This window comes from Borostomias antarcticus (genome assembly GCF_949987555.1).
Source record: "Borostomias antarcticus genome assembly, chromosome: 7".
Taxonomy (NCBI): Eukaryota; Metazoa; Chordata; class Actinopteri; order Stomiiformes; family Stomiidae; genus Borostomias; species Borostomias antarcticus.
The window spans coordinates 10331795-10359294 of NC_140240.1; the positions used below are offsets into that span (position 1 = coordinate 10331795).

At 47.0% G+C, this 27500-nt stretch overlaps 1 protein-coding gene across 1 annotated transcript in view; it reads right to left on the reverse strand.

The window, feature by feature from the left end:
- Positions 1 to 27500, reverse strand: part of magi3b (membrane associated guanylate kinase, WW and PDZ domain containing 3b) — a gene marked incomplete at both ends in the record, with an annotated part of 162633 nt that overhangs the window by 36134 nt on the left and 98999 nt on the right. The window contains 2 exon segments of the mRNA XM_084441328.1: positions 10741 to 10860; positions 25446 to 25562. Coding sequence (XP_084297454.1) covers positions 10741 to 10860; positions 25446 to 25562 — 237 coding nt within the window.

Here is a 27500-nt window from a genome sequence, read left to right on the forward strand (position 1 = left end):
GATTCAGAAGGCAAAGCAGAGGATGTACTTCCTGCGGCAGCTGAAGAAACTCAACCTGCCACGGACCATGATGGTTCAACTCTACACCTCCAACATCGAGTCCATCCTCACCTTCTCCATCACCACCTGGTTCCCCGTCGCTACAGTCAGGGACAAAACTAATTTGCGGCGGGTGATACGCTCGGCGGAGAGGGTGATTGGCTGCGCCCCGCCCTCCCTCCAGGACCTGCACGACTCCAGGGCGCTGAAGTGGGCCAAAAATATCATGACCGACCCCTCCCACCCGCGCTACGGCCTCTTCACACCGCTCCCCTCTGGCAGGAGGCTGCGGTCGATAAAGACTAAAACTGCTCAACACAGGAACAGTTTATTCCACACAGCCATCAGCCTCATCAACATGGCTCCCCTCTGACTCCCCCCTGCCCCCTGCAATTTTTGCACTATACTGAGTTTCTATACTACACTGTTTCTTTAGTAGGCCAAATGCACTGCTAATTTTGCATTATGTTGTATTTTGTCTTCTGTCCTGTTTTTGGACACTGGTACATCGTTGTGTTGTTGTTGGCTCCACAACGTCGCAAAAAATTCCTATGTACAGTAGGACCCCACTTATCCGAACCCAACGGGACCGAAGGTCGTTCGTATCTCTGAAATGTCCGGATGACTGAAACGTATGTAAAAATGCACCAAATTCAATAAGTGGTACTTGTTTCATATAGACTCATAATAGACCAATAAATACCCTTAATTACTTGTGAAAATGCATCCATCCAAAATGCAGAAATGAAACGTGACAGTAGGCTACAGCCTACAGGCAACATGTAGGTCTACATACAGTTCTGTTTTTATTCACAGTAGGGTACAGTACTGTAATGAAAATCCCACCAGTAACCAGATAGCAGGCAAAAAAAAAAAAAAAAGTTTAGACCGGTAGACCGGGAGGTTCGGATCTCTGAAGTTCGGATGAGTGGGGTCCTACTGTATGTCAAGTACAAATGGCAATAAAATGATTCTGATTCTGAACCACATCACAGTCCTGTCATGACTTGATAACACCCAGCTCCCCACACCCTTTCCCCATCTTAGACCCTGTGGAACCCTGTAGAACCCTGTAGGACCCCAGGGGACCCCATAAAACCACACCACAATCCTGTCATGACTCAGTAAATTCCCTCCCCCCCTCTGCTGTGACTCTCCAGGCAGCAACCAATTGCACTGATCACTGAACGACCTATCTCTCTAACACAGAGAAAACCAGTGATTCGCTATGAATATTCAGGGTGGGTAACAGCAGTCAGGAGGGGGCGGGGGCGGGGGGCCGGGGGCGGGGGGCGGGGGGCGCACAACTTTGTTAAACTGCTAATTCAGCCCATGGGGTGATCAATCCTTGACTGCAGCGCAGCCTGTAGGACTCAATTATGCATAGAAAAAGTAATTATTCATTATAATTATTTGCACGGCCAAAGCTTGTGTTTATTTATTTCCTAAACACGTCGTCGTGTGATGTATGAAGTGGTATAAAATTATGTTTTGGACATTTTTCATTTTTAAGGTCAATATTTACTTTGCCTTACAAAAATAATTGTCATCACATACAGCCTGTTTAGTTCAATCATGGTTTATAACATCTAATTAAATAATAGGAATAGATGCCACAGGAAAGAAGTTTATAGAAGTTTTTATAGAAGTTTCAGACTTATTACTATTTCTCAACTGCCTATTAAAGTATTCACGCCTCTTGGACTTTTTCACATTTTATTGTGTCACAACATTAAATCAAAATGGATTTCATTTAGTTTTTTGTGTCAGTGATCAACACAGAGTACTCTATAATGTCAAAGTGAATGTCCAAGGGGGGTGAATACCATAAACATCATCTCCTCTCTGTTTGAGCCCAGCTTGGGACAGGGATTGTGTTTCTACAACCCTGTGATCTGACTCAGTCTGCTTAACAGCAGAACATGTTCCACAACAGGACTAGGCCAACAGAGAAGACAGACAGACAGACAGATAAGTGTTGACACTTCACAGCGCTCTCGCATTGGCATAAGACAGACGGACAGACGGACGGACAGACAGATTATTTCCCTTTTAAATGGTGCCCCATTTGTAAGGAACATGCATTTGTGGGATGAGCAGCACAGCTGAGTATGTGAGATGCCCCCATGAAACGTGACAAATCTTCTCTGCCAATGCGACATCTTATTCTGCAATTGATATTGACTTGTTTGGTGGAATGGATTTCACAATATGTATTGTGTGATCTCGAGCCCATTCAGAACCAATGGGGGCGCGAAATCAGAAAGTGGATGATTCATGTTCCGGTGGCGAGGTACTCAGTGCCGACGTACGAAGTCTAGACGCTTGGGATTAGCATATAATAGGATGGATTTGGTTTGGATGGATTGATCTATTTTATGCAGATTCCAGGAGAATTTTGCGTGCCGTCTGCAATCGGGGAGAGGGTAAAAATGAGAGGGGTCACACAGACCCTGGCCAGCGATCTCCCCAAACGTGGAAGTCAGGGCTTATTTCGATAAACTGACCACATATTGAGAATCTACATCCTACCTTCTCGCCTGAAATGACATTAAAACTTAATAAAGTGGCATACTAACAATCCTACAGACACGTTTGAGTCAACTGATAATGGCGGTGGCTGACAGGAAGTGAAACAAGTGAAATAATAAACACCCACGAGCGAGTCGATCGCGGGGGGCGCGCGAGAGAGGGTCTGCCTAGGGGACATGCGGCCTTACTCACTGCAAAGGTCAGGCATACTCAGTCAGCCAGCTTTGTGAAATACTCGGCTGGCATTACAGAGACAAAATAAACGGTATAGGAAACCAAACGAGACGAAAAACCTCTCCTCCAGTTTAGCGTGTCACCTCCCTGAGCAGGTACCGCCAAAGAGCAGCGGGTTCACACAGCTGCTAACGCAGCTCTCGCTGCCAGCCTGCAGAGGGGGAGGAGGAGGAGGAGGAGGAGGAGGAGGAGGAGGAGGAGGAGGAGGAGACTGAGGATACGGGGAGGAGGAGGAGGAGGAGGAGACTGAGGATAGGGGGAGGAGGAGGAGGAGATTAAGGAAAGGGAGAGGAGGAGGAGGAGGAGGAGATGAACAGAAGAGGCAGAGCGAGGATCAAAGCGTCATCCTCCGCCCCGCTTGTCGGATCTCTCGCCCCCGCCGCTCTCCTGGCGCCACTCGGCGCTCCCGCGTTTGTCAGAGACGGCTTCATTAGCGGCGGGGCGGCGGCGAGAGATGGCGGCGGGCTAATCCCGCCCCCCCCACCCCCGTCTCCCCCGCCACCGCGCTGACATTCATCACACCGCGCGCCTCCTGACCGACCGTGATTAATTACCTACAAGCAGACGACCCGCAGGACACCGATGAATGCGTGTGTGAGACGTAAAGCTGTGTGAAGGAGGCCAGTCTGGAGAGATTTGCGGAGCTGTTTGTCATTTCAAACCCGAGGACACGTGTGTGTGTGTGTATGTGTGTGTGCTTGTCTGTGTGCGTCGATAAGCAGGGTGGCTTGTCTGACATCGCTGACTTATGTTGCTCATGTCCAAGAGGTGGTGAGACCTGCTCAGAGTGAGAGATGACGGTTCCATACCAGGAACCAACCACAGTTATAATAGTTTTGCTTTTTTCATTATTTTTATTTTTATATCGTTTTAACTTTTCGTTTTCAATTTCAGTTTAATTTTGATTTGATTAGTTTTAAAGCAGGTTTGCTAGTTTAGTTTAGTTTTTTTTTTTTTTTTTTAAATGCTTAGTTTTAGTTTAGTTTTTGTTAGTTTCAGTATTAGTTGTAGTTTTTTTTTTCTGCTCTAGCCTAGTGAGACCATCCTGATCTCAAAAGCTCACATTATTTTACTCTGTGTGAAACAAAAAATCTGGCGCACGTCAGGTTACTTCTGCACAGGGACACAGCTAAAAAAAATGGATGATAGATTTCATATTCACCCAAAATACTAGGCTTATGTATGAAATGAAAAAGACTAAAACTAAGGACATTTTCTCAATAATTTTAGTTCGTTTTAGTTAGTTTTGTAAACACACAATACAGTTTTAGTTAGTTATTGTTTTTTTGTAAAGTCTAGTTTTTATTTTTATTTCAGTTAACTAAAATGTTTTTTCACACCTAGTTTTCATTTTTTAGTTAGTTTTCATTAACTATAATAACCTTGGAACCAACCACATCCCCAGGGTCGGGGTGTGAACTAATGTGCTCACGGTCCGCTGCCGAACTCTGGGTCTATTCAGGATCCTATACAAAGCTCACAGAACTAAGAACCGTCAGAGTCAAGTCAGCAGCAGGTCTGAACGTCAACGTTAGTGTTATAGGCCTCCTGCACTCCGTACCTGTAGTTGGATTAAACCGATTATCTGATAGCTTTCATGAGAACCTGCATCAGACAGTAACTAAGGGGAATTTAAATCAATGAAACACACACACACACACAAATATACACAGAAACACACATGCACCCACGCGGAGCAGGATCGGTATTCTGCAGCCTCGTCTCCAATTTCGCGGTGACAGCGGTATCATACAGCTTTCTGTGCGGTTTGCATGTACTCCCCGTGTTCGCAAGGGTGTCCCCCATAACCCAATACGCAGATAAGCAGCAAGACCAGATCGCTAACAATTTCTTCCAAATTAACACTGGACCTAGAAGCCCCCCCCCTCGCCTCGTCTCAGATAAACAAGTTTTCATGGTCTGCTTGCATACATTTAGGCTAGTTAAGGTTGTCCTTACTGATGAACAGGTCCTCCAAATATTAGGCTATTCAGTATATCAGATTCACTATACTTCATACAGTACTTCAGTATACAGTATATCTTTCGGACCAATGCCAAGTGTGTAAAAAAAAGTTGATTTGTTTTCCCTTACTTTTATTTTGAAAGTCCTTGAAAGAACGCTACTGGTAAGTTTAATTTCACACCGCTTGAGTGGCAACTGGTAGTGTGCTGTGTCCTGATTTTAAACTGCAAAAATGCACAAAAAAACACTAAAATTTTGTGCGCGTATGCTTCGCTATCTCGTGCCCCCTCAGATTTTTGGGTTGCATGACGCCCCTGAAAACACCTCCGCTCAGCGGACCTGGCCGGGCGTGAACGCGCACACAAACGTCATTTGACAAAATGTTTAGCGCCCTCCCGTTCAGTTAGCCTGTATAAGAAGTCTGAATAAAAAGTTTATTAAAAGGCAATTCTTCCCAGGCTCTTGAGCTATTAAGAGACAACCTTAAACCAGCATTTTATTTAGAAAAGCGTCGTTGTGAGAGAGCGCGGCTCCCTGTAATACTCTCACGCTCTCAGAGCTCAACTCCATTCAATCCAGGCCATTTTGATTGTGTCTATTCCCTTGGAGAACGGAAAGCTGTCTACTGTATGTCAAGGGGTGCGGGGGATGTAGGACGCAGTCGATGCACGTCCAAATGGAGTACTTCCCCCTCCTTGATGCGATTACTCCAGAGTGTCAGTGTGGAGGAGGGAGAGAGAGAGAGAGAGAGAGAGAGAGAGAGAGAGAGATCAGCTCAGCGCTGGTGGCATGGTGTGACACAGACAGTCCAGCTGACTGGGTTCTGTGGAGGTCTAGCCCCCCCCCACACACACCCCCCTTCTCGTTGCCAGAGGCTTTAGACATCACACACACTGCTCTCCGTCCCGAGAACAATCAACTGCAGCTCAGAGACTTGGGGAGCCGACACACACACACACACACACACACACACACACACACACACACACACACACACACACACACACACACACACACACACACACACACACACACACACACACACACACACACACAGTTACGGCTCAGCCCTGCCTGTTGCTTCCACCTCAGTTCATTAGACTGATGGAAGCCATCTTCCTTCCTGTGCTCACCTGGCTCCTGTTGGCCAATCATCATGAATATATCTGACCTGCTTCCTGCTACTCAGTGCCAGTTCAATGTTAACTTAAGTCAGTGCACTGCCAAGAGGCACTTTGGTTTTCTCAAGTCTGTCTGGAGAGTTTTGTAACAGCCTTCTTGTGTTTTTCCTCAGGACATACACAGAGCCTGCCTTTTGCCATCTGCTTCCCTGGCTGTGGGACTGCTTTTTTTAAGTAAAGATTGAAGTAAAGATTCTTCGGTTGGGCTCAAACTGTGATCTGTAACACAAACATTTACGCATGTGAACTGTGCAAGAATAGCAATTTCAAATACAATACTGTAGGTGCTTAAAGCACTTCTCCCTCTTAAACACCTATTGCTATTTTTCTCAGGTCTTTTCTGATGGTCTTGCATTCTTCACCTGTATTCAGCTCTCTCTCTCTCTTTATTCATCTCTCTCTCTCTCTCTCTCTTTATTCAGCTCTCTCTCTCTCTCTCTCTCTCTCTATCTCTTTATTCATCTCTCTCTCTCTCTCTTTATTCAGCTCTCTCTCTCTCTCTATTCAGCTCTCTCTCTTCTCTCTCATCAAATTACTCAGGATGTGTACTTAACTGCAGGCTAAAACAGCTCTCCTGTTCAGTATGTGTGTGCTTGTGTGGTGAGTGTGTGTGTTTTTGTGGGGAGTCTGTGTATGTGTGCGTGTGTGCGTGCGTGTATGTGTGTGTGTCTGTATGTGTGTGTGTGTGTGTATGTGTGTGTGTTTGTGTGTGAGCGAGTGTACAGTATGAGTGTGTGTGTGTGTGTGTGTGTGTGTGTGTGTGTGTGTGTGAGAGAGAGAGAGTGAGTGTACAGTGTGTGTGTGAATGTACAGTACAGTATGTGTGTGTGTGTGTGTGTGTGTGAGTGAGTGGGTGAGTGAGTTTACAGTATGTGTGTGCACATGTGTGTGTGTGTATGTGTGTGTGTGTGTGTGTGTGTGTGTGTGTGTGTGCGCGTGTGTATGTGTGAGTGTACAGTATCTGTGTAAGGTATAGAGTATGTGTGCATGTGTGTATGTGTATGTGTGTGTGTCTATGTGTCTATGTGTGTGTGTGTGTGTGTGTGTGTGTGTGTGTAGTATGTGTGTGTGTGTGTGTTATCTGGCTGCCTCTGAAGGTATAAATCCCAGCTGGCTGCTAGAGCTCAGAGATGATGGGCGGCTAGCGGGGTGCTTGTGTGTGTGTGTGTGTGTGTGTGTGTGAGTGTGTGTGTGTGTGTGTGTGTGTGTGTGTGTGTGTGTGTGTGTGAGGGGGTGGAGGGGGGAGCAGGCTCCTGGGGAACAGATTCTCGAGCAGGAAGCAGAGTCACATCAGATCAGAAACTGGAATCGGCACCAGTCAGATCAAAACCAGTCAGTTCAGAACCAGTCAGATCAGAGCCAGTCAGATCAGAACCAGTCAGATCAGAACCAGTCAGATCAGAGCCTGTCAGATCAGAACCAGTCAGATCAGAACCAGTCAGATCAAATCCAGTCAGATCAGAGCCAGTCAGATCAGAGCCAGTCAGATCAGAACCGGTCGGATCAGAGCCAGTCAGATCAGAGCCAGTCAGATCAGAAACAGTCAGATCAAAACCAGTCAGATCAAAACCAGTCAGATCAGACCCAGTCAGTGGGAACCCCTTCTCCACTCAGCAGACCCGGATCCACACGGCACATACAGTAGTGCACACAAACACATGGCACAAATGGTACACTCAAACACATAGACAGTACACACAAACACACACACACACACACAGCAGATACGCTGACTGCACTGCAGTTGCTACTTGTGTACTGTCAGACTTTCACTCTCTGAATGGGAACTGTGTGAACTTGTTCCACTCACAAACATAATGCGTCTGTTTCCCTTCCCTCCTAATGAAATAGTTTTCCGCTGGCTCGCGGGAGAGGGGGGAGTAGCAGCTCTGCTGTGTCAGAGAGGGGAACCCTGGGAAGGCTCTTCTTTCCCTGCTGTTGTCTTCAACGCGGTTGTGTGCCGGGGCCGCAGCGTCAAGGCAGCGGACTCCGTCAGAATGGACAAGCTGAAAGACCAATCCTGGTCAAACTGCTGGCCGTCTGGGTCAATGTCTCCACAACACTCTGGTCAGGCAGAGGAGCACCTTCAGTAGCAGACCGATCCTGCCATGGTGCTCGACAGAGCGCGTCAGGACGTCGTTCCTACAGTAACGGCCGCTTTCAGACATTTCAATGCATCCCCTGACTAGCTGGACAAATATGGATCTGAGTCAGCTCAGAGGGTCTGGACAGGACAAGTACAATGCGCCTATTTTTACTTTTTTTTTTTACAAAACTCACGTCTAATTAGCTAGCTACAGTTACAACTAGAATATGAGCTAGCTAGCTAGCTGGCTAGCTTTCACGGTGTACACAAGCACAATCCACGTCAACACAGGGGTTAGACGTGGATACAGGGATCAGGCTAATTTCTGAAACTGGACCCGGGAGTGGAGCTACTCGGATGGCGTTTAGTGGGCATGCTCCGCATCTCGTGATACCCCTGCACAAGCCAGGCACCCGGGCGAGCAGACGCTTTGCTCGATGCTAAACGCTCGCGCGCCTCCGCACGGTGGTAAAGCGTGCCGTTTGGACGCCAATGGGTGCGATCGGGTTGGCTACCCCTGTAGAGTTATATAACTAGGCTATTGTACGGACAAAAGATGTTAAAAAACAGTAGCAGATGAATACATTTTTATTGCAGCTGGTTTGAGATTGAGACTCTAGTGCTGCATTGCCACTTAGTAACCAAGGCAACAAACAGCAGCGAATGTCAGCCCAGGGCTACGGTTAATGTGTCCAATGACAGCTCAGAGACAGACGGAGCCACAGAACTATCTGGCCCGGGGAGGAGCTAACGTACGCTCAAAAAAGAGTTCTGTATAGAACCGTTTGTAACAACAGATGAAGCCTTGTCCATATAGAACCCTGTGGACCTGAAAGGGGTTCTCTCTGGAATGATGGAATTCTATCTGGCACCTTTTCTTCTTTTGGTTCTACAAAGCACAAATCGTTCTATATAATCCTTGTGAGACCATCCTGATCTCGCAAGCTCACTTTTTTTTTCTTCTCGCAAATCAGTCCGGACGTTCTCCGTGGATATCCGTTTGTGCCAGATCACAAAATGTACACCACCTGTACGCTGGGCGGGTTTAGATGTGAAGACAGCGAGGAGCGGTTGAAGTTAGACAGTGAGATGGTTCATGATCCAATCACCTGTCAAGTGTTTTTGAAAGAGCCCGCCCTTTTCCAAACAGTTTTAAACAGAGAGGTCCCAAGTGGTTATGGGAAGCAAACCATCTGGTTTGCAGGTTATTTCTATGTAGCACGGTTGCTTAAAGTGCACATAAAGAAGCCACTGTGCATACTGAACATGACCAAGGATACAGCCAGCAGGGAGTCTCAGGGAGTGTGTGTGTGAAAAACAGGTGGGCGACAGCATCTCATGAATAAACCATGCATGTGTGTGTGTGTGTGTGTCCTGGTGGTGCAGCCAACTGGTGGGGTTGAGCAGGGCAAGCGGGTTGAAGAACCTACACACACACACACACACACACACACACACACATACACACACACACACACACACACACAGACATATATGAGTGAGGTGAGTGGTGAGACTCCACGCTCACAGGGCTGTTCCTTCCCTTGTCTCTCCCTCTCAGAGAGTCTACCTGCCACTCCAGTCAGAACCGCTCCTCGCTCTCCCAGACACCCCCTGCTGAGCTCACCGCTCAAAATGTTGGTTTTTGAAAATAAAAAGCCTTCCTCGATGGGGCTAAATCATGTTTAAAAACAAATGCGTATCGGCCTCCAGCAGGCCTTCATCGGGGTCAAACAAACACACGAAAGAACAGGCAGTGACTAAATAGCATCGGCAATGTCGATGCAGGAGATCTCCAGGCCGCCCAGATCCCCGGCAACATGTGTCCCCCTTCCTGAGCACCTGTGGGTTTTTATTCTACACACCAGATGCACTGAACTATCTTTCTTCAAACTTAAGGTTAATGTTTCTTGAACTGGCTGGCTGGTGGCACACACACACAAACTCTCTCACACACACACGCACACTTCAAAAAGCCCTTCATTAGTGAGTGCTTCTCAGCTCAAGGGTGCTAAGGACCACTGTTGATGTGGGCCTCGGTTCAAATAAGCCCTTCATCGTGTTGCATAGATCAATACGACATTGAGCACTGGTTGACTCACTTCTCCAAGCCTGGCTATAATTCACCTGAGGAGTGAGATCCAGGGAGCACTACACTGACTCCTCCTCCTAGCACTTACTTAGCTGGGCTTGCACTTCTACTTCTGCACTAGGTTAACCTCTTAAATGCTTGTTTAAGAGATGCACTTATGATAAATAGTACACTTGACTACCCACATTGAAAGCACTTTATCGCTAAAAGCGTCTGCTAAATGACTAATGTATTGTAATATCACTCTATAGAAAACACCATAACTCACCTGAGCAGTAAGAGCTTACAGTATGTACATTCATCCGTCTATAGAAAACACAATCAACCTCACAGGAGGTGTCCTTGCTTCATCACTGAGACTCGGGAACACAGATCATCTCTGGACAATATGAAAGCCCTCCTGGACTAACAGTAAGTGAGTGACCAAAAGAGTCAGTCCTGACCGTCGTAGGTTCCACAGAGGGCCCAGAAGAGTCAGTCCTGACAGTTGTAGGTTCAACAGAGGGCCCAGAAGAGTCAGTACTCACCGTCGTAGGTTTCACAGAGGGCCCAGAAGAGTCAGTACTCACCGTCGTAGGTTCCATAGAGGGCCCAGAAGAGTCAGTACTCACCGTCGTAGGTTCCGCTCTCCAGCAACAGGCCGCTCTCCTCCAGGATCCTGAAGTCTCCCATGCTTATGAAGTTGTAGTCCACCCCTGGAACCTCCCCATCTCTGGGCAGCCTGGTGGTGCCTGCCAGTCATACACACACACACACACACCAAGGTTATTAGGGGCCAGGCAGTCTCAGCCCTCTTGTATTTGCCAATATTCTGAATCTGAATCTTGATCTGAATCTGTGCTAGATTCAACCCAGTGGATGAGAGGGTCGCCTCCCTGCGCCTTAGGACTTTGGGGGGGGGGGGGGGGACTCTGACTGTGGTTTGTGCTTATGCACCCAACAGCAGTTCGGCGTACTCTGCCTTCCTGCAGACCATAAGTCCTATTTGGGGCTCCTGCAGGGGACTCCACTGTCCTATTGGGGGACTTCAATGCACACGTGGGCAATGATGGAGAAACTTGGAGGGGCGTGATTGGGAGACATGGCCACCACGATCTGAACCCGAGTGGTGTTTTGTTGTTGGACTAGTCACGGTTTGTCCAAAACAAACAACATGTTGGAATGCAAGGATGCCCACAAGTACACCTGGCATCAGAACACCTTCGATTTTGTTATCGTATCATCTGATCTGAGGCCATGTGTTTTGGACACTCGGGTAAAAAGCAGAGCTGTCCATTGATCACCATCTGGTGGTGAGCTGGTTTCAATGGCGGGGGAAACCTCTGAACAGACCTGGAAAACCCAAGCGTGTAGTGAGGGTGAACTGGGAACGTTTGGAGGAAGAGCCTGTCCGGAGAGATTTCAATTGTCACCTCCGGCGAAGATTCTCAGGCATCCCTGTGGAGGTTGGGGACATCGAGCATGAGTGGTCGGGGTTCAAAGCCTCCATTGCTGAAGCTGCAGCTGGGAGCTGCGGCCTGAGGGCTATAGGTACCTCAAGGGGTGGTAACCCTCGGACACCGTGGTGGACAGCGGTGGTCAGGGAAGCCATCCGACTGAAGAAGGAGGCCTTCCGGGATATGTTAGCTCGGGGGACTCCAGAAGCAGAAGCAGTTGCAGGGTATCGACTGGCCCGGAGGGCTTGCGGCTTCGGCTGTGACCAAGCCAAAGCAGCGGGTGTGGGAGGAGTTCGGAGAAACCATGGAGAAGGACTTTCGGTCGGCACCAAAGTGTTTCTTGAAGACCATCAGACACTTCAGGAAGGAAAAGCGGGGGACCATCCAAGCTGTATACAGCAAGGAAGGGACACTGCTGACCTCAACTGAGAAGGTTGTTGAGCGTTGGAAGGAGCACTTTGAGGAACTCCTGAACCCGACTAATCCACCCTCTACGATTGAGGCAGAGCCGGGAGATGATGGGGGTCATCGACAATTTCCCTGGAGGAGGTCACTGAGGTAGTCAAACAACTCCACAGTAGCAAAGCCCCAGGGACTGATGAGATCCGTCCAGAAATGCTGAAGGCACTGGGTGTTGAGGGGCTGTCTTGGTTGACACGCCTCTTTAACATTGCGAGGAAGTCCGGGTCAGTGCCAAAGGAGTGGCAGACTGGGGTGGTGGTCCCAATATTCCAAAAAGGGGACCAGAGGGTGTGTGCCAATTATAGAGGCATCACATTACTCAGCCTCCCATGGAAAGTGTACTCCAAGGTGCTGGAAAGGAGGGTCCGGCCGATAGTCGAACCTTAGATTGAAGAGGAACAATGCGGATTTCGTCCTGGTCGTGGAACTACCGACCAGCTCTTCACTCTCGCAAGGATCTTGGAGGGGGCTTGGGAGTTTGCCCAACCTGTCTACATGTGTTATGTGGACTTGGAGAAGGGTTACGACCGGGTCCCTCGAGAGGTCTTGTGGAGGGTTATGCGGGAGTATGGGGTGAGGGGATCCCTACTTAGGGCCATCCAATCCCTGTACACCCAGAGCGAGAGCTGTGTCCGTGTCTTCAGCAGTAAGTCGAATTCCTTTCCGTTGGGGGTTGGCCTCCGCCAGGGCTGCGCTTTGTCACCAATCCTGTTTGTGATTTTCATGGACAGGATATTACATTACATTACATTACAGTCATTTAGCAGACGCTTTTATCCAAAGCGACTAACAATAATTGTATCGATAATGGATATCGAGGCGTAGTCGTGGGGAGGTGGGTTCTCAGTTCGGTGAGCTGGGGATTACGTCACTGCTATTTGCAGATGACGTGGTCCTGATGGCATCATCTGCCTGCAACCTCGAGCACTCTCTGGATAGGTTCGCAACTGAGTGTGAAGCGGCTGGGATGAGAATCAGCACTTCTAAGTCTGAGGCCATGGTTCTCAGTAGGAAACTGGTGGTCTGTCCGCTCCAAGTAGGAAAGGAGTCCTTACCCCAAGTGAAGGAGTTCAAGTATCTGGGGGTCTTGTTCACAAGTGAGGGAACCATGGAGAGGGAGTTTGGTCGGAGAATCGGAGCAGCTGGTGCGGTTCTGCAGTCGCTTTACTGCACTGTTGTGACGAAAAGAGAGCAGAGCCAAAAAGGTGAAGCTCTCGATCTACCGGTCTATCTTCGTCCCCACCCTCACCTATGGTCATGAAGGATGGGTGATGACCGAAAGAACGAGATCACGGATACAAGCGGCCAAAATGAGTTTTCTTCGGAGGGTGGCTGGGGTCTCCCTGAGAGATCGGGTGAGAAGTTCAGTCATCCGGGAGAGACTCGGAGTAGAGCCGCCGCTCCTTTGTGTCGAAAGGAGCCATTTGAGGTGGTTCGGGCATCTAGTGAGGATGCCTCCTGGGCGCCTCCCTAGGGAGGTGTTCTAGACGTATCCGGCTGGGAGGAGGCCGCGGGGTAGACCCCGGACTAGGTGGCGGGACTACATTTCCGCACTGGCCTGTGAGCGGCTAAAGATTCCCCAGGCAGAGCTGGTTGATGCTGCCAGGGAAAGGGATGTCTGGGGCCCCCTGCTGGAACTGCTGCCTCCGCGACCCGACTCCGGATAAGCGGATGAAGATGGATGGATGGATGGATGAATCTGAATCTTCCCATGCATGAAAAATCACCAAACTTTGCACATAGGTCCAGTCCTATGCCAGAAGTCCCCAACTGGCATTGGCAATAGTCCTGATGGTGGCACTACTGCAATCGTCTAAAGTTTAAAACTTAAAAATATCATAACAAGTCAGCCATACGTGCTACTTTATCACCTTGCAACTACCACCAACATGTAGGCCCAAGTGAGCAGAAACTTCCATATGCTTTGAGCTGGCAGGAATTATAACATAATCACTCTGTTTTTCTCAAAAACTGTAGGACCTATCAAACCCTACTACTCCCACATTTTTGAACAATTTACACCCCAATTACTACACTACATCTTCAGACTGTCCTCCACAAACAATCTTTACATATTTTTGAAATATCAAAAATGGAGCCCACAGCGCATCAGTGTTTTACTGAAAACAGTACTGTATGCAGCTACTGAAAATACTCACTGAATAAATCCCCAATGTTCATGAAAAAAATGGCAAAATATTTATGACATGGTAGATGTAGTGTGAAAAATTTCAGATTTTTATCTCAAAAACTGTATTTTTGACAGTATTTTGAAGTCTGTCCCCTCAAACTACTGTTGTTCATACAGGAAAAAAACACACTACCCACAATCCTATAGTGCAACAGCAATGTCTCCACCAATAAGAGACGTTGTTGTTGGCAACCCCGCCCCAATAGTGGGCCCTCGGATGACAACTGACTAAATAGACTCTGATTGAGAGGACACCTGTGCCAATGATTGTTTGATTGGTTTCCACCCATCTTGTTAGTCAGTGTATATATAGCCTACACGTAGCTCCCCTCTTGTTCTTTGTCTGTTCAGTATTTGCTGTAGCTGTGCGTTGTCCATGGTGTTGTCCTGTGCCAACTTGTAAGTCTGTAAGCTTGTAAGCTTTGCCTTTTGTTCTCCACTTGAGTGTATACCTTGGTTTTATTGTTTAGTCTTTGGTTTTGGTTTTTGCCACTCGTGGTATTTTTGAATTGCAGATGGGAGTTTCTTGCATTCTGGTGAATTTGTATGCTCCAACCTGCATAGCTGTGCGGACGTATCTTGAACAGCGGTTGCTGAACAAAAGGCTGTGCTATGCTGGCCTACGCTGTCACAATGGCACCAATTAACTGTCCTGCACAGCGGCACCACCATGGATGTAATGTAGCCTAGATCACAGCCAAAGCCCAACTCTTAGACAAATGCATGCTGGCTGCCCAACGGAAGCATATAAAGCCCAATCTCCAAAGACGATGCCTGCTGCATACGCGGCAGCTAAAAACAAAACACTGTCTTACCTGCTGCCTGCATCAGATAACTGCAAAAGTAATCTTTCTCTTTGGGTTGGCACTGATAATGGTCCCATTGGGGCATCAATGTCAAGATTATCCAAAATATTACTATGAGCATGCATGAGAGGTGTTAGTCTTTTTTTCTGTTCTGCTTATGGCCTATCCATGTCAGTGCAGTGTAAAATATTCTCTCAGGCGAAGCAACTGAGATTTGCTTTGGAGTTTAGACATACTTGCAGCTAACATCCATCTTCATTAATTTGTACCTTTTCCACCGCAATGACACGGCTATCTCCATTTGTTGATCCAGCTCACATTGGATGAGCGACAAACGTTTCTTTCAAACGGCCTTCCAAGAAATCTGAAGCTGGTTTGTTGATGCTGCCTCTAATTAGCATTTTCACCCACAACGTTAGCTTGAATTGCAGGGTCACAGCTCCTGAGGGTAGCCTACGTCCGCCAACTCACTGAATCTTTTTCGTTTTGACTCTAGGCTTCAACACAAAAATCTGAAATTCGTATCTGCCACCTCAACAGGTGGGCTGACTCTGGTCAGCTAAGGTCAATAGCTAAATAATTTTCCAAAATATTACCATTCTACATCTTTTCAGCGCTGGTTGTGCGTTGCTGGTGGCGGCAAAATGGGCCTATAACTGGCAGTGTGTTGCGACTCACGAGCGTTTTTTTCCGCGCTGGTTGCTGGCAGCGGCAAAGTAGTGGCAGTGAAATGAATAAGCCCACCCATATATGGAATGGTTGGAGGGACTGATGATGAAGTCGTGCGCTTAGGCTTTGTGTAGGCTTTGTGTTTTTATTCCATCTTCAAGTCTTTATTGTTGTTGATTACTATTACTTATTAGCCTAGGATAGCCTACTTGTTCTCCCGTTCCTAGAAATAAAGAGGAATAGTATAGCCTACCGTCGTAGCCTAACATCAGCAGTTAATGGAAAAGGCTCTCTCAGATGAAGGCATATATTTTTAACTTTTGAAAAAAGCCCTTGTTTGTGGATGGAGTTTAGGCAGCTTTCATTATCTTCATTAATTAGACTTTATTAATTAGACTTTTCTCCACCGCTTTGACACAGCTAAAACAGTCAACGCAAACCAAATACTCAATATAATGCAGCCATCTGCATTTGTTGATCCAGCTTGCATTGAATTAACAACAAAATGTTTATTTTTCAAACTGCTCGCTGGCACGTTGGCTTTCGGCCTTCTGGTCCACTCCAAATTGGATTTTCAGCATCTATTCGCCAGGAGAAAACACGAGTTGTGGGGTTGTTTCTACACGGTTCTGATGATCGCAAAGGAGACAAGCCAACTCATATAGCGGTCGTTCTATTACCGTTATACCTGAAGTTGCCGTTCCAAAAACATTAATTGAAAATGAGGGTCGGGGGACACTTTTTCATTGAAAGTGGGGGGACAAAAAGTCCCGGTGTCCCCCTTATTCTGGCACCTATGCAGTACATGCAATGACTGTGATGTTTAAGTCAGTATGAAACCATCTGTGGCTTCTCACATGGCAGGTAGCTCTACATGAGCTCAATGTTGTATGCATAGTATGCAGAATAAAAATGCTAATGCATACTGCACTGTGACATGATTTTTTAATATTTTTTAACTTGCAGCAGTTACTGGTTTTGTTGTTGTAGCTGTTACTGTTTATTTTGTTTGCTTTTGTTTGCATCACTTCATCTGACCAGTCTTTTGTTTCAATCAGTGCCACCTGTGTTCAATTCAATCAAATCAGTCAATCAGTGAATCCATGCTCAGTCCAGAGTCCCACAACTCATTCCCATCATAGTATGTAAGCCTACTAATATGTTCATGCAGGATTCCTATGGGGTAAATATCTAGCTGTGACATGTATACTTTTTTAGGTCAAACTGCTAGCTTCACACTTGGATCAAACAAGAACATGACCTTCTCTTGGTGTCTGGTTGTGAGTTGAGGCCTTGGGTGATGCAGAATAAACCTGCTAATGCTTACTCAGGCATTGTATTGTTTGGATTTAAGACACAGGATTTTTTAATTTAAGAAGTTTTAAAGAGGCCTTAATGTATTTGTCATTGTCTCCTTCCTCTTCCTCCTCAAAACGCCCAGCCCCGATCCAGTTCTGCGCAGTCATTTTAATTCGTTTTTAAAGCGGGTTTGCTATTTTAGTCTAGTTTTTATTTTTTGAAAATGCTTAGTTTCAGTTGAGTTTTTATTAGTTTTAGTATTCGTTTTTTTTCTTCTGCGCTAGCCTCGTGAGACCATCCTGATCTCGTGAGCTCATGTTGTTTCACTCCGTTTGAAACAAACCAACTTCTGCGCAAGGGCACAGCAAAAACAATTGAAGGATAGATTTCATATCCACCCAAAATAATAGGTTTATGTATGAAATGAAAAATACTAAAAACTAGACATTTTCTCTTATTTAAGTGTATTGTAGTTAGTTTTAGTTAGTTATCGTTTTTTTGTAAAGCCTAGTTTTGATTTTTATTTCTATTTCAGTTAAAGGAGAATGCTCTTTTTCGACAACCTGGACCTTATTTACGGCATATTACTACGCTACGATCGGCTTGTTGGTGCCTGGAATATTGTGTGCAACATGGCTGAATATTTATCAGATTTTGAGGATATAGAAGATGACTAAGAATATGATGGAAGCCGATTGTAGTGTAGAGAATGTGAGCCGCTGGTGTAGCCTACAGACGGAGAATAGCCAGTCTGCGCGCTGTGCGCATGCATGCTGAAGCAAGTGGGGAAGCTTTATTTAGTTTCTAAAGACGTTTGTAAAGATCATATTACAGAGGCATGTGAAACAAGCCCTCGCTCTATGGAAGCACAACTATCGATTCATAAAAATAGATTGATGAAAACAACCGTTTCGTGGCAGAAAATACATTTTTTAGAAGCTGCATTCTCGGTGCCCCGTCCGCCGCCATTACATGGATATACTTGGATCGCGCTGGATTTTAAATTTCTTCTACAGGCCTCCGAATTACACCAAAGTTATCTTGGTGAGTCAAACGTCTTATAATATGCTGTAAATAAGGTCCAGGTTGTCGAAAAAGAGCATTCTTTAACTACAGTAACATGTATTTTCATACCTAGTTTTTGTTTTTTTAGTTAGTTTTCTTTACAGTAACTATAATAACCTTGACACACACACACACACACCTGTTTTAGTGTACAATGCTCAATTATTAAATCAATCAAAAGCTCAATTGTTAAATCGGAAATCATATACAGTATGAATTAAGGATCGAATGCAAATTAGCGAATAAAGGCCTGCTGCTTGATGCACGGCTAGAATCACATTCTTTCCTTTGGGTTGTTCTATTGCCTTGGAAACACTTCGCTGTACGTCTCTTCCTTTGGTCGTGTCTCTGTTATCTGAGTTATGGGATATAAAGCCGCCGCTGTGGCGATGGTGATGGTGTGTAATAGCAGCCTCTGCTGCCTCTCTCGTTATAAGTGTGTCTGCTCCTCCGAGACAGGCATCCGCTTCCCAATTAAACTGAACTGGAGACAGAGCGGGTATACCTGCCAACTTCCTCTCCTCTCCTGCATTGTCCTCCCCCCATCCAACCCTCTATTCTACTCCCCAATCACTCTCCTCCCTCCCCTCTCTTCCCCACCCCTCCTCTCCTCTGTCCTCTGTCTTCCTTTCATCTCTCCTCCCCTCCTCTCCTCCTCCTCCTCCAGATGGGCTGTGCTATTATGAAATCTCACCAGTGCTGCTGTTTGTAATTCTCTTTTTCAGAGCCAGCTGTTGAGGACATAATGGGCAGCCAGTCATTATAGAACCCGCTGTCTACTTGAAAGCAGCATATCTTTGTAGTAACGTCTCTCTCTCTCTCTGTCTCTCTCTTGATTTCTCTCCCTTTCTCTTTATTATCAGCTTGTCTCTTATCTACAATGCAGCAAACCGTTTATTTACAGAAGCTTAAGCACGTTTTTTTCAACAAAAAAAAATCCGAACCAGTGGCTCAGAGTGAAACTCGTCATGTGACAAAGAGACAGGTACATAGTCAATGGAATGGAAAGTAGTTAATTTAGCAGACAAGAGACGTGTAGATCTGTTTGACAGCTATATCAAAGCGGACAACGATTCCCTGTCAGGAAACACAAGAGGACTGATGAGACACCATGTGCGTGTGTGTGTGTACATGAGTGCGTGTGTGTGTGTCAAGTGTAAATTAGCCTGTCTCATTCTTACATTTGCAGTTCTGTAGTTGGCTGCCGAAGTCACGGAGTCACGACCGTACACGGTAGAAACAGACAGATACAGATACACACACACACACACACACTCGGGACATCAGATCAGAGGCCGTCTGAGGCAGAGCAGAGAACAGTGATGTGACATAGCCCTGCCACAGCCTTTCATGTAAGCGAGGCCATCAGGCTCAGAGAAGGCCAGACTTCAATCGGGCTGTGGCCCTACAACCTACTTCCAAGGCAGCCAAAGACATTCACTCTAGAATGTGTCAGTGGGAAAAGTTTCAAAGTGTCTTTGAGCTGAATATCGAATATATCTGAAGTTTGAAACTTCCAAACTGAAAGTTTGAAAATACTTTTCCGCAATTAACAACCCCGAGTTACTGAAAATAACGACACGTACGGCAGAGCCTGGCACACTGGCACTCCCTGTTCTAGAAGAAGAACAGAGACGGAGGGACAGGGGGAGGGAGAGAGAGAGAGAGAGAGAGCAGGGACAGAGAGAGAGAGAGAGGGAGGGAGAGAGAGAGAGAGAGGGAGAGAGCAGGGACAGAGAGAGAGAGAGAGAGAGAGGGTGAGAGAGAGAGAGAGCAGGGAGAGAGAGAGCAGGGACAGAGAGAGAGAGAGCAGGGACAGAGAGAGAGAGAGGGAGAGGGAGAGGGAGAGAGAGAGAGCAGGGACAGAGAGAGAGAGAGAGAGAGAGTGGTGCAGTATGAGCCCCACCCTCTTCAACATTTATATTAATACATTTGCAGAACTACTGCAGAAATCCACAGCCCCGGGTGTGACCCTGCAGGACACTGAGGTCAAGTGCCTGATGTTTGCGGATGACCTGGTTCTCCTTTCTCCCTCCACAGAGGGCTTGCAGCAGAGCCTGGACATCCTCCATGAGTTCAGCCAAACATGGGCACTAACTATAAATATGAAAAAGACCAAAATATTGACCTTTCAAAAACGATCCAATTCTCTGAAAAATAAATTCACATTAGGAAACAGAAATTGAACATACAAAACATTACACATATTTAGGCTTGATTATCAATTCCACTGGACATTTTGGCATGGCTGTGAAGACAAGAAGGGCTTTTTACGCCATCAAAAGAAAAAATCCAATTGACATCCCAATTAGAACGTGGCTCAGAATTCTAAATTCAGTAATAGAACCAATAATATTATATGGCAGTGAAGTGTGGGGCCCACTTACCCGTCAGGATTTCACAAAATGGGAAAAACATTCACTGGAAGCCCTGCATGCACAATTGTGCAAAAACATACTTGGAATCCACAGACACACAGCCAATAATGCATGCAGGGCTGAACTTGGTCAGTACCTTTTAATAATAAAAATTCAAAAGAGAGCCATCAAATTCTACAAACATCTCCAATCAAGTGAATCCCACGCCTACCATTACAAAGCCCTACAGTGCCAAGAGTTGAGCAAAGACAAGAGTCCCCTCTGCCAGCTGATCCTGAACCTCTGCCCACAAACCCCAGGGCTTCAATCATCAATCTGATCCAACCAAATCATCTCAAAACAAAAAGAAAAGTATATCAAATATTGGCATGAAACCACCAAATCACAAAGTAAGTTAGATTTCTATTTGACTCTAAACAGAGAGTACACGGTAGCTAGATACTTGACTGCAGTGACTGATAGAAGACTGCGGAAAACGTTGACAAGGTCCAGATTGAGCGGACACAGCCTGGCCATAGAAACAGGCCGCCGCAGACAGTATTGGCTACCCAAGGAGGCCAGGCTGTGTTCACTTTGTCATCAGAGAGATGTTGAAACAGAATCTCACTTCTTATTGTGAGAAATATAAACATTTAAGAGAGATTTTCTTTGATAAAATAAATAATATATATCCTGAGTTTATTCACCTCCCTAATCCTGAGAAACTGCCATATTTATGTCGAGACAAAAGTCAGTGTGCAGTATTAGCTGCTAAATATGTTGACTGTTGTCATACGTTAAGGGAAACAAGTTCTAATGTATAGCAAACATCTCAGTGATAACATCTGAAGGATATTGCCAGCTCCCCATGTTATTATATTATAAATCAAACTATTGTTAAATGTTTTCTATTGTATTGTTGATATATAGCTTCATGTTTTGTTGTGTATGTTATGTTATGTTTTTATACACAAACACATAATTACTATCACATAATCACTGATACTATATGGCTGGGTCTGGGAGCTGAACTCGCAGCAACCCAGACCCCTCACTGTCGGAGATAACACACCCTCACACTCACTTTTTATTTATTTATTTATACATAATCGGAATGTTGATTTTTTGAATGTTGATTTTATGTACTGCTTTGTCAATGTGGGTTCTTTTCACCTATCGTGCCAATAAAGCTCATTTGAATTTGACAGAGACAGAGACAGAGAGACACAGAGAGAGAGACAGAGAGAGAGAGAGACGGAGAGAGAGAGAGACGGAGAGAGAGAGAGACACACAGAGACAGAGAGAGAGAGAGACAGAGAGAGAGACAGACAGAGTGAGAGACAGAGAGAGACAGAGAGAGAGAGAGACAGAGAGAGAGACAGACAGAGAGAGAGAGACAGAGAGAGAGAGAGAGAGACAGACAGAGAGAGAGAGACAGAGACAGAGAGAGAGAGAGAGACAGACAGAGAGAGAGAGAGAGAGAAAGAGAGAGACAGAGAGAAAGAGAGAGAGACGGACAGAGAGAGAGAGACAGAGAGAGAGACAGAGAGAGAGAGAGAGAGAGAGAGAGAGAGAGAGAACTGTTAGGACAGAGTCTAAGAGCAGTCTGAGCTGAGTGTCTCCCCGGGGAGGGGGAGTCTTCGCAGGACTGAGTGTGACCCGGGGCCTCCTTCTCCCTCTTCTTCTCCCTCTCCTCCTCCTCCCCTCTCTTTGTCCTCTGAGGAGCTTTTAAGACCCGGCTGCAGGATCTTTGTTCCATCCTCGGAGGACCGCCAGGCATAGGCGATTTTACCCTCAGAGTAGGGGGGGCAATTTTGACGTGAGAAAAAAAACCCAGTTCTGCCGTCCCGTCCCGTCCCATCTATTTACAAAGAATGGCAGTTGTGAACAGTATGCTAATAAGAAATCCGTATGACAATTCAATATGCACAACGCATCAAAATTCATCTAGACACCACAAGCATGTCAATATGACTTTATGACTGAGCACTAGGCCATACCCAACATCACAACATCAAACTGCAACTGCCTGCTGGTGCTAGCTTCTTCGCCGATGGTGATGTTGCTAGTGTGCTAGCTTCAATAGCCTCTGGAGCACTTCTGCATTCGATTGCACCTGCTGCGGTGTCATTTCGAGTGGTAGCTTCTTCATTAGCATTGCCAGTTTAATTTTTTTTAATGAAGAAGTGGTCAATTGTTTTTATAGCTCTTTTCGCCATTGTGAGCAGGTTGACTAGTTGTAGCTTGTTGAGCACTGAGCAGTACAGTCAGATCTCATTTTTTTGCGGTAACAAATCAAACCGGAAATAGTTGAGGTTGACGGACGAGTTGTGCCATTGGTGGATTATATATATATTTTTAAAGGTAGCCTAGTTTAAGTAATGAATACACTATTAAAATGAATGATGACCCAACACAAACTGGTACAAATCACAATTATGTATTTAATAATTGTGTTAATTAGTTAAAAAAATATTTTTTTTATTTTTTAGAATTTGAGCAGAGTTGGGCTGGCCAATCAGGGGTGGCACTTGCCCCCCCTGCCCCCCCTATAAAATTGACCATGCCGCCAGGCTGTCCCGGTTGAACTGAGGCCAGCGCTGAGGACGAGAGACTAGGGATTACTAACTAGACTGGAAGCACCATGGGGCTCTCTCTTTCACTGTTCCTCTTTCTATCTCTCTCCTCCTCTGTCTCTCCCCCCCCCCCCCCTATCGGCTTCTTTCCTCGACCGTATGGTCTCTGCTCGCCCCTCTCAGTCATATCCCAGAATGCCCTGGTCACGCTGAGGGGGGCCAGCCACGTCTGGGTGTTAGAACGGTAGACAATGGGGGGAGGAGGGGAGGAGGAGGAGAGAGGAGAAGGGGTGCGTCCATTATGAGGACAATGTGCGAGAGAGAGAGCTTACACACCACCCGCATGGCAGCTTGGACTACAGACATTAAGTGTCTGACTCTCCTGCCAGGAGCCAGATATCTCCAGCTCACAGGGTGACGGACAAGTGTGTGAGAGAGGGATGGAGAAAGAGAGAGAGAGAGAGAGGGGGGAAGGGATAGAGTGGGGGGGGGGACAGAGAGAGAAAAGGAGAAGGAGAGGGAGAGAGAGAGAAAAGGAGGAGACAGAGAGAGAGAAAGGAGAGGGAAACAAGAATAGAGTAAGAGAGAAGGAGAGAGAGAGGGAGGGGGAGAGAGTGAGAGTGATATTTCTCCTCTACAAAAAACATCATAGACATGAGGGGTAAGCGGCTTAGTCCTTGAAACATTTCACACGCCTGCCTGTGATCCCCCTTTCTGCACACAACATACCCCTATCCTACCACCTTCCCCTCACACACACACACACACACACACACACACACACACACACACACACCACCAGTCATGAGGGGGAGAAAGAGGAGAAACACTGTGTTCTTGACCGTGCTGTCTAGTCTGCCATAGCCTGAGTGTGTGTGTTACAGCTCTCCTCTCTGCCAGTCTCTCTGTTTAGTGTGTTTGCTTGCTTCCCTTCAGATTGGAGTTGGTGGGCGGGGCTGGGAGGGTCGTTACTGCTGACAGGGAACAGCTGAGCGTCCCTGCCCAGGAGCTTAAGGCTCCTGACTGACATTCTGGGAGAACCCCTCTCCCTGAGCACGCTGTTCTCATTGGCTCAGTTTGTGTTATGCTCAATAAATATTTGAGTAATGTAAGTTCCGTTTGTGGTGTCCCATTGTTTGGTCACTGCCTATACAAGCTGGTTTGTGATGATTGGGGGCTCGTCCGGGATTCTGCTTGTGGCGGAAGCAATCCTGGATTTGTTTTTCTTTTTGAGGCCATAGGTCGGTTAGGCTACTTTTGGATTTTTCTTTGGTTGAGTATTTTCTGTACGTGGTTTATGCATAGGTTTGGTCGTGCTCAGATTAGATTCTTTACAGATCAGATTCTTCACCTTGGTTGTTTGGTTGTTCTTGTTGTTAGCCTATTAATTGGCTCCTCGGTTAAGTGGTTGATTAGGTGCAGCTGGGAGTTGGGTGGTGGACAGTCTGGTCCATCGGGAGCTACGGTTAATCTCCTCCTGGTAGCGGTGGCGGCGTGTTCCCTTTGGAGCGTGTTGTACGTTTGGCGGTAGTGTTGTGGTGAACGCGGTTAGAACGGTTGACCCGGGGGGGGACATCCTCGGTTCGATGGGCTGTCAGCGCGCTGATCACCTCCTCCGTGCCAGTGGGTTACAAGTGCGTAAGTAGCCACCACCGGTAGCTGCATGAAGCCTAGGTCTGGGGAGAGGTGAGCTTGAGAAGAGGGGAACTTCTGGAAGTGGCCATCTCTCAGTTGTGCTATTGGGTTGTTGTTGTTGTTGTTGTAGCTCAGGAGTAGTGTCATGGTCGTGACACGTTATGGCTCCAGCCGTTTAGGATTTTACCCGCTGTCATTCAGCGAGTAATTTGTTGGACCAATTTACAAATGACCAACTATTGGAAATAGCTGTGCCTGGTTTAACTTTTGAACAGCAAAAGAAGTTGCTAATGTTACGGCTGGAGTATGATCAAGCCGTGTTAAGTATTTAAAGGAACTGGAGTTCAAACGGGATTTAGAGCAAGAGAAGCTTTAGTTCCGGAGTACAGAGTGCAGTTAATTCAGGAGGAGAACATCGGCCGTTGCTCCCTATTGATAGAGTGGCTGTCACAGTGGGGAACAGGCCTTCACAGTGGGGAACAGGCCGTCACAGTGGGGAACAGGCCGTCACAGTGGGGAACAGGCCGTCACAGTGGGGAACAATCAGGCCGGTGGTCGTATTTGGTGTGACGTAGCTCCTGGGTCCCTGCCCAGGAACTTAAGGCATTCTGGGAGAACCCCTCTCCCTGAGCACGCTGTTCTCATTGGCTCAGTTTGTTTTATGCTCAATAAATATTTGAGTAATTGATCTGTTGTCTTCCATTGTTTTGTCACAGCCTATGAGCCAAACCATTTGTTTGTTTATGCGTGCATGTGTGTGCGTGCATGTGTGTGCATGCATGTGCATGCGTGTGTGCGTAGGTGTGTGCGCCAGACTCACAGGGGATGGTGCGGAGGTACAGGTTGTCTCTGATGACCTGCTGCAGCTTGTGGTCCAGGGAGCCCTTCTGGAACTGCAGGCTGAGGTAGTGACGCAGGTCCGTGTTCAGTACCTTCCCTGAGAGAGAGAGAGAGAGAGAGAGAGAGAGAGGTCAAGGGTCAGGGTTCAAGACTCTGCCTTTCCTCGGGCTGTCAGCTCTGAACTAACCCCTGGAAGGAGGCTGAAAGATGTGACAGAGAAGAGCCACCTTTGGGACTGGAGGGCTCTGGAGACACGCCCGAGTGGCCTCTTCACTCCTCTGATAACACCCTAACACCAGGCAACAGATCTCCTATCCCATCTCCCTCTACGCCAGGGCGTGAATACTCAGCCCTGCGGCATGGTGAGAAGCTTCAACTGACAAAAACAGAGCTAACGCCTCTTCACTGGCCAAATCCCACGAGTCCCAGGGAAAAAAAGGGAAGGGGAGGTTCACACTAAGTTTGTGTGAGAGGAGGTGTGAAGGACTAGGGAGTCCACACAGAGAGAGAGAGAGAGTGAGAGAGAGAGAGAGAGAGAGAGAGAGGAAAAAGGTGGATGGGAAAAGATGATGGAGAAAGAGAGATGAGATCTGTGGTGTCTCTCTGTGTGCACAGATTCCGGTGTGTGCTTTGTCTGTTGACGCTCAGCGGGGGGAGAGGAGACGGGGGAGTGGCTTTGAAAAAAGGTTTGACTGGGGGGTGGTGCTGGCTCTCTCCTCCGCCCCACTCCTCCTCTGCCCCCCTCCCCTCCTCCTTCCTCCCCTCCCCTCCTCCGCCCCTCCTCTCCTCCGCCCCCATCCTCTCCTCCACCCCCCCTCCTCTAGCGCCAGACTGTATTGAACACAGCTCCCCCCCCCGCCAGGGCAGGATTAACCACCACCATCATCATCATCATCACCACCACCATCATCATCATCATCATCATCATCATCATCATCATCATCATCACCATCATCTCCGTGGCCCTCGTCTGTTAGCTAAAGCCTTCTGTACACTGTACAACTGAAAAAATCTTAGATCGGGGATCCCTTCCCACTGTACGACCGGGACCATACGACCATACGACGTGTGTATTCACACTATGCGATTTGTATTCACACTATACAATCTATGTCAGCCAAGATTATGCCCACGATTCATCTTGGCTAAACTTCTATGTGATCTGCGATCTACAACGAAAATATCTGACATGCCAGATATTTTGTAGGGAGGTCGTAGCACGTCGTAGCAATGAATCGCAGATCGTACACCTTCTCACACTGTGTGACTTGCGAGTCCCGATTTTGCATACGATGAGCTACGATTGTCTGCGACAACCCACGACCACCTTACGACCTCAGAATCGTTTTTTTGTTTTTTTTTAGGGCTTATTTAGATATTTTTTAGGGCTTTTCAGCTTTAATGGTATAGGACAGTGTAGAGAGACAGGAAATGTGGGAGAGAGAGAGGGGAGGACATGCGGCACAGGACCCGAGCCGGGAATCGAACCCGGGTCCACTGCGCGCCAACTAGTCTTCATATGGTGCGCGCCTTACCCGGTGAGCTACCCCGGGCATCCCAGAATCGTGGGTTTTATCGCACAGTGTACATGCGGCTTAATGGGGGTGATCATCACAGCAGCTGCTCACAGCTGACAGCCAGCCGGTGATGAGGACGTCAGGGAGGAGATGAGCTGTGCAGGTACAGTAGGTACAGTACACACTGTCAAGACGAACAAAACGCCACCTGGAAGTATAATGGCTTTACTGTGGGACAGCCTTGGTAAAAACCTTTGGAGAAACATTTCTTACTAACAGGCGTCGCACGCACGCACGCACGCACGCACGCACGCGCGCTCACACACACACACACACACACACACACACACACACACACACACACACACACACACCGTCCCCATGGTTGCCAATGTTGTCTGAGTCATCCGTTTTAGGAGTAAGCTTCCCAGGGGGATACGGTTTTCAGGATAGTGGTTGCGTGTGTGTGTGTGTGTGTGTGTGTGTCTGTGTATGTGTGTGTGTGTGTGTGTGTGTGT